Source organism: Montipora foliosa, chromosome 8 (genome assembly GCF_036669935.1).
Source record: "Montipora foliosa isolate CH-2021 chromosome 8, ASM3666993v2, whole genome shotgun sequence".
In the NCBI taxonomy this organism is placed as follows: Eukaryota; Metazoa; Cnidaria; class Anthozoa; order Scleractinia; family Acroporidae; genus Montipora; species Montipora foliosa.
The window spans coordinates 7,015,654-7,023,153 of NC_090876.1; the positions used below are offsets into that span (position 1 = coordinate 7,015,654).

Below are 7,500 nucleotides of genomic sequence, written 5' to 3' on the forward strand. Positions count from 1 at the left end.
GCGATGTAGGGCACCTTGTCCATTAAATTTTGTTGGGTTTTCTTGTTTCCATCTTGTTCCCTTTTTTGTGAATTTTTTGTGTGATTTCACTGTTATTACCTTGTTTCTTTGCTTGGCTCCAAGGCTTCTTGGAGACCCTGCAAACAAATGAATTTAATAAATAAAGTAACTGCAAGTGGCATTAATTTAAAAAATCACATAAACTTCTTATCTCACACAGAGGGTTGCCCGGTTCCCATTGACTTTGCAATGATTGTGGACGCTTCCGGGAGCATTAGTCGGCGAAATTTCAAGAGACTTCTGGAGTTCGTAGAGGACATGTTGGATGGCTTTGATATATCAGAGGAAGGCACCCATATAGCTATTATTGAATACAGCACTAAAGCCTCCGTCCAAATAAGATTCAATGATTTCTCTGGAGGCTTCCTAAATGCAGCTAACCTTAAGAGAAAAATTCGCCGGATACCCCATACTCGGGGTTATACATACATAGACAAGGCCTTACAACTGGCGAATACTGATGTGTTCTCTGTCAAGGATGGAATGAGACCAAATGTTACTAAAGTAAGTTAACTTTATTAGTTTAAGCAAAGACGACGGCTACGGCAACGACAACGTCACAAAGCAAGAATATGATTGGCTGAAAAAGGAAAAATACTCGTGTTGCAGGTGCAGCACGAATTTCCGTGCATTTCTTTGCCGTACTCCACAAAACAACTACGTGAAATCACCAAATTTTAGGTTTTGATGTCAACGTGAGCATATAACAACGAAACCTTCATTTTCTATTTTTACTTAAAAACTGTTCGCACCCATCCAGTTACAGGATAGTTCACCCGTATTGTTAAGGTGAACAAGACGGATTAGTATAATTAGATGGGTGATTATTGAAAATTCTCTGCGCTGATTGGTTTCACTTGAGGTGCTTATCGCGCGATAATCACCTAAGCGGTTTTTTTTTTAAATGGCCGCAAGCTGTTTTGTCGAGGGGACTGACGAAGAAATCCATTGTTTTTTGAAGAAAATGCATGTTTTGCAAATAATGACCTATGTAATTATGCTAAAACAATTATTCACCTCTGGCTCGGCGAATAGCGACTTCGTCTCGGTTTTTATTCACCGATATTCACCTCGCCTTCTGCGAATAATTGTGTATTATTAAAAACTGAACTACGGATATCAGATTTCCAGAATTTTCGTCGGCTCGCCGGTCACAGGCTATCAGTTCATATACCTGCTGTACCTAATATGGTCAAGGAACGCGTCAGCAATAAAGCGAGCTGCAAACATTTTTGCAGCTCTGATCAAGAGAAATATTGGCGGACCGGATTTGACCGAGGCAGAAATCGTCGTTTTAGAGAAAGAGTTGTTGATCCTGGAGTTTTTAATAAAACAATTATTGTACTCGGGTTTGCTGGATATAAAATGATTATACCCAACTTGGCGCGACGCGCCTCGTTGGTTATCTATCACTTCATATCCAGCGCGCCCTCGTAGAATAATTGTTAAATACTCGCGAAATACGTGCTTGCGATAGTGCTAAGTTTTAACTTAGCCAACGAGGCGCGTTGAAGTGATAGATAACCAACGAGGTGCGTCGACAAAAACGTCATTAAAAATTTTGGAGTGTCGTTTTTGTTGACGTTTCCGTTGCCGTTGCCATTGCTTAAAGGCCTACGTTCACCCGACAGGCATTGCGTCTCGTGGAACAATTTCATCTTCATATATGAGAATCCAGTCAAAGCTGAAATTCATCCAATGAGATGGCTGCGATAAGCAATGCGAATTTCTGTAACAAAAACAAAAGGCCAAAAAGCCTGTTGGTCGAAGGTGGGCCTTTAAAACTCCCCAATAAAGGAAAACGGGTCTGCTACGAAGATTGAGGCATACTAACCAGGCGCTAAATATGTACACTCTGCAGGTAGCCTTAGTGATGACCGACGGTCAACAGACAGTACAAAACAATAGTGACCTATCTTCAGACGTTCTAAGCGCGGCTGTTCAGCCTCTGAAAGACAAGAATGTCCATGTGATATCACTGGGTATCGGATCAAATACAAACTTGTTTGATCTTTTGACTATGGCTTCCTCGGACAATGATGTGTATTTGGCGGAGAACTTTGACGTACTTAAAGAACTGGCGGCCAACCTCACCCAGAATAAGTGCCCAGGTACAAAAACCTTTCATTTGCTTTGTCAACTGAATTATCAAATTATCAGATAACCTTGGGAATTATTCAAGACGTTTAGAGCGTCTAAGATGCCGGAGGCTTTTACTGCGCGGTTCTCTCAAGATATACCAGTTGTGACCTGATCCACAAGACCTTGCTCTAAGGCTCGCGGACTCGATCAGCCCAAGGGCGAGAAAAAAAAAACATAGTCCTCATCCTCGCGGTTGTCTCTTCGAAGTGTTTTTCTTTAATTCTTCGTATTCTCGAATAGCCAGAAGAGTGTACCTTTATAAATGACCTCAGGACAAGGTTTGGGTGGGGGGGAAGGACATCGTCTCTTCAAGCCCAATTTTAGATATCCATCACCAAGTTTCCCTCTATGTCTAAAGGATTTTGTAAGCATTTGCTACGTATTTCTAGCGATGTAGTAATTGTAAGGGTTTACGTTTTTTGGTGAGGGTAGATGTAGTTATTTCTCTTTACTTGAAGACCGGAGTTCAGGGGAACTCAACTTCATCATCGCGCTTATTACCCTGTAGCCTACGTGTAGCCGTACCCTTCCCCCGAAGGAAAAAACGGGAGGAGGGAGTTCCTTCGGGGGAAGGGTACGGCTACACGTAGGCTACAGGGGAATAAGCGCGATGATGCAGTTGGGGAGGGAACATTTGTTGGCGCATAAATTAACTGTACTGCATCTAATCACGCCCATATCTGGAAATATCTGATATGGAAGGTAGATAAAGTTTGGACCACTGTAGTGAGGCTCGAATGCAGCCGGCGTCATTTAAATGCCAGTGAAGCTACATAAAATGGACTCTATAGAAGGGCTCTGAGGACGAGCGCGCGGTTTGTCGCTACCCTTGAACCGTTTAAGATACCATCGTGAGACAAGAATAATTTTTTAAATGGTTTGAACCCAGGAGTGATATCAAAGCTAAGTGAATTGCGATCGACCTGATTAGTGTAGCCCTTATAATAGTCCTTCCGAGGACTTTACCAACTCGGACGATCGTGTTTCACCTAGTTATGAAAGATAATCATGTTAGTAAGTCAAATGGATATAACGAAGACTACCTATTTTAAGCATCTCAGTCTGCATAAAAAAAAAACAGGAAAAAATCAGAAATTTCTTGCTTTTTCAGTAAATGGCAACTGGTCGGATTGGGGCGAATTTTCCTCATGTTCAGTTCCCTGTGGAGGAGGAATTCAAACCCGATTTAGGGAGTGCGACAACCCCCCTCCGGCATATGGTGGCAAAGATTGTCTCGGGGAGAGCGAAGACATCCGACAATGCAACGATTTTCCGTGTCCAGGTAACTAGAAATTTGAAAGTACTTAAGAAGTGTCCGCTTTGTAATCTCGGCTCGATGTTATTTTCGTTTGCAATACAATGCTTTGTACAAACCAAGTACATTTAGCTGAAAGGTGAAAAACTTGATCCGGAATTAGGAAAATGCTTCAAACGTAAAACGCTAATAGTTTAACGATTTAATATTTAATAGATTTTCATTTAGTGGATAAATAAATGGCCTGATTATTCAATCCAGGCCAGTTATTTATCCACTAAATGAAAATCTATTTGTCTCTGAGAGCTTCACAGTCGTTTAAATATCGGTCTTCTATTTTAATGAAAAACATGGAAAATTTCTGCATTCTGATTGGTCAATGTCTCAGATGGACAATCAAATGTGAGCCTTGGATGGCGCAATTTCCGCGTGATTGCACGATACACGTGCGTTTTTTCTGATTAATATATTGGAATAGGCCCGTGGACCATTTTAACCTCGTTCCCGGGGTCCCTCATCTATGCCTCCTTTGTTGTGAAGAGAGACCCTGGGAACAAGGTTGAGGGTAATGAATAATTAACTTCACGCGTATTTTCAAAGTTTTCACAAAATTGCCTGGGTCGCGAACCGACCGAGAGGACAATTTGGACAACTTTGAAAAGACAAGTGGAGCTAATCCTTAATTGCATGTGCGAGGGCATATCGCGATTTCCCTCCGTCTTAGCCAATTAGCATTCAGTAAGTTTTCCCCGTATGTGATAAATTACAAGACCTTACAATAATCTCTTCTCCAATTTTTTTTTCATTTACACTGGTAAAATTTTTCAAAGATTACACATTGCACTCGCTCTACGGGCTCGTTCAATTTGCTCTTCCTTGAAAAAAAATTATAGACCGATTCGTCTTACTCAATGTTGTACCCAATTCAAATCTCTCGGGGTTAAGGTTCTTTGTGTCTTGCATTTGCTTGATAATGTAGTATTCACATTTAAATGAACTGGAAATACTTGGAACAAAACGTTTTATTCCCAAAGGATTTGAATTGGGTACAACATTGAGTTAGCCGAATCGGTCTATTTATTCCGAATTGTACTCGAAATCATGTAATTACCTATAACATGTCCTATACAAACATTATGGGTCCTCATAGACCATGGCCACTGTCATAAATGGCGACCATCTTTACATTCTTTTGTGTTTATGTTAATTAGACCTACTGGCCTCATTTTGAAACAAATATTCTTTTGAACTTTGCTCGTTGAAGCGAGGCTAGAAAGGCTAATTAGCATGGAAACAAAAAAATATATATTTGGCCGCTATCATGAAAGAGGTCTATAAAATGCTATTTGAGAGTTCAGACAAAAATGGCTATATTCCCTTTTTCTCCTTGTAATTTAGTCCATGGAGGCTGGACCGAATGGAAGCCGTGGGAAGAATGCCCTGTGATTTGCGGAGGAGGAATTCAAAGTCGGAGCAGGAACTGTAGTAATCCACCGCCAGCCAATGGGGGCAACGATTGTGAAGGAGAGGGTTTGCTTTCACGTTCGTGCAACGAGAGCCCCTGTCCAGGTAAATCATCTACTACCGAAATATTATTTAACTGTTATTCTACGATACAACGAATGTTAATCATCTTGAAGAAGTGATTTAAGTTTGCTCTTGTTTCAACTAAACCTTTCTTAATTAAAGTTAAAAGTTTTTTTTTTTGTTATTATTAAGGTTCTACGTCAATCCATTCATTCGTCTTGACCATTCACGTACAATTCAAAGACGCATTTTCATATTTTAGAAGATAATGAATGCTACTGTACTTTTTCGTATGTCAGTAATATTCAGTTCAGGCCGGTTAAACGGAGGAAATTCAAATGCAACTGTCTGAGTAATCTTTCTATTTAAATGCCATTTTCATTTGACTGTTAGAACACACTGCAGCCCCTTTGCAGTCATTGGCAATGGACGTCTTTTTTTTATCACAAATTTAGAACACAACTCTTGAATTTATCGCCATTATTTCACAGTTGATGGTAACTGGACCGAATGGGAGGCTTGGTCGCAATGCAGCGTCACGTGTGGTGGCGGACAACAGTCTCGGTCGCGAACATGCACCAATCCCCCTCCTCAACACGGCGGCAGAGTATGCAGTGGAGAAAACAAAGAAGTGCGATCTTGCAATGATTTCCATTGCCCAAGTAAATAAAATTCGGTTTGTTATCTTTTCTTAGAAGGATCTTCTTACTGTATCTTGGGTGTCATTGCAGAGTGAAAGCAAGACTATTAACTTTACCACGATTTAGCACACAGAAATCTTGCCTATTATCCCACTTTGGCCAGACCAACTATGAGAAATTAGTCCCTTCCATATGTGCTTTGCTTTCATTCACTAGCCCAAAATATTCAAACCAGTCATTTGGCAGCCTTTAGATCAGTGGAAGCTTGCGGTTTTTTTTTCTTTCCTCTCAAATCATTTGTTGCCTTTGCGTCACAGCTATTCAGTTGTGATGATCTTTTACAAATTTAACTTGCCTAACACCAAGATCGTTTGACACACAGTTGATGGCAAGTGGACAGCGTGGAAGGCCTGGGAACCATGTTCGCTCAGCTGTGGTGGTGGTATACAAAAGTCGTATCGCTCTTGTTCTAATCCTGAGCCCGCGTTTGGAGGAGCTGACTGCAAAGGATCGGCCGAGAGATCCCGGACATGCAACGAAAATCCCTGTCCTGGTAATTAACTTGAATATGGCGTTCGAAAATAATCCCAAAATTCCGTGAAGCGAAATCTAAGATGAGTTGTCAATAGCTATTGACTTGAAACAAGCCATGCTGTATCCAAGTTTCCTCTTTTTAGCATATTTGCGTACAAACATGAAACATAATTTACTTAAAAAAGTATCTGGATTCCACCACTGGCTGAGTAAGACTCTTACAGCAAAAGACGGAAGGAACGATTATTTTGGTTTATGGCTCATGCCATCTTTTGCGGGTATATTTACCTAAAGCCGAGTTATCCATCCGCTCATAATCATATTGAAGACTTAATTTTTTTACCTTGAAAATGTTCTATAAAATGAGCAACAGCAACAGACGTACGCAAAACCAACAACATACAGCAAAAGCAGCAACAAATATGAAAACATTCATTGCTCACACGCGACCACTGTTTTGGTAATGTTCTCCTAAAGGCTCCAAGTGTACTTTCAAGGTGAAGCCAAGGGAAGCCCTGTTAGTACAAAGTGCTCGCTCTGATTTTTCAGACTAATTGCTTAAAACAACGAGTCCGCGTTTTGATCACCACGCCGCTCTTTTTCATAGTTGACGGTAATTGGACTGATTGGAAGGCGTGGTCGCAATGCGATGTGACGTGTGGCGGTGGAACACAGAGTCGGTCTCGAACGTGTAGCAATCCCCCTCCACGACATGGTGGCAATAAATGCAGTGGAGCAGACGTGCAAGTGCAAGCTTGTAATAATCTGCCTTGTCCAAGTAAAGTCTCTCTCATATTTCTTCAATTTTCTGCATGTTGACTTTGTATTTTGCCTCTACGTCTAACGACGTTAATTGAAATTATCCTCGGTTAATACCTTGGATGTTAGCTTGCTGACACTCTTGACTCAATTAATCGGTAGTTGATGGCAAATTCACTGAGTGGAAGGCCTGGGAACCATGTTCTGTGACGTGTGGTGGTGGTGTTCAACGGTCCTATCGTACGTGTACTAATCCTGCGCCAGCGTTCAGAGGAGCTGACTGTGAAGGGATCAGCGAACGGTCTAGAACATGCAACGAAAATGGATGTCCCGGTAAATCCTTAAAAAAACCAATGCAGTATTACTTAGACAAGTGAAGGAAATGTTAAGCTCTGGCTACAACGTTTGGTTTTTTAGAGAACCAAGACAAACACTCAACAAATATACATTAATTAAATTCGAGTCGCATTTAAAACTTGAGAACATTAACAAACAATCTTTCAAATCATTCGCACTTCATTGCTCACACTTAAAATAATCACAACTGAAATGAAAATCCCTTATCGTCACACAATAGACCTA

The 7,500-nt window shown here is 40.9% G+C and overlaps 1 protein-coding gene across 1 annotated transcript in view; it reads left to right on the top strand.

Annotated features, from left to right (window-relative positions):
* Positions 1 to 7,500, top strand: part of LOC137967927 (collagen alpha-2(I) chain-like) — a 98,240-nt gene that overhangs the window by 6,006 nt on the left and 84,734 nt on the right. Inside the window, exons 3-10 of the mRNA XM_068814528.1 lie at positions 221 to 564; positions 1,922 to 2,171; positions 3,314 to 3,484; positions 4,856 to 5,026; positions 5,476 to 5,646; positions 6,008 to 6,178; positions 6,767 to 6,937; positions 7,081 to 7,251. Coding sequence (XP_068670629.1) covers positions 221 to 564; positions 1,922 to 2,171; positions 3,314 to 3,484; positions 4,856 to 5,026; positions 5,476 to 5,646; positions 6,008 to 6,178; positions 6,767 to 6,937; positions 7,081 to 7,251 — 1,620 coding nt within the window. The remainder of the gene's footprint in view (positions 1 to 220; positions 565 to 1,921; positions 2,172 to 3,313; positions 3,485 to 4,855; positions 5,027 to 5,475; positions 5,647 to 6,007; positions 6,179 to 6,766; positions 6,938 to 7,080; positions 7,252 to 7,500) is intronic.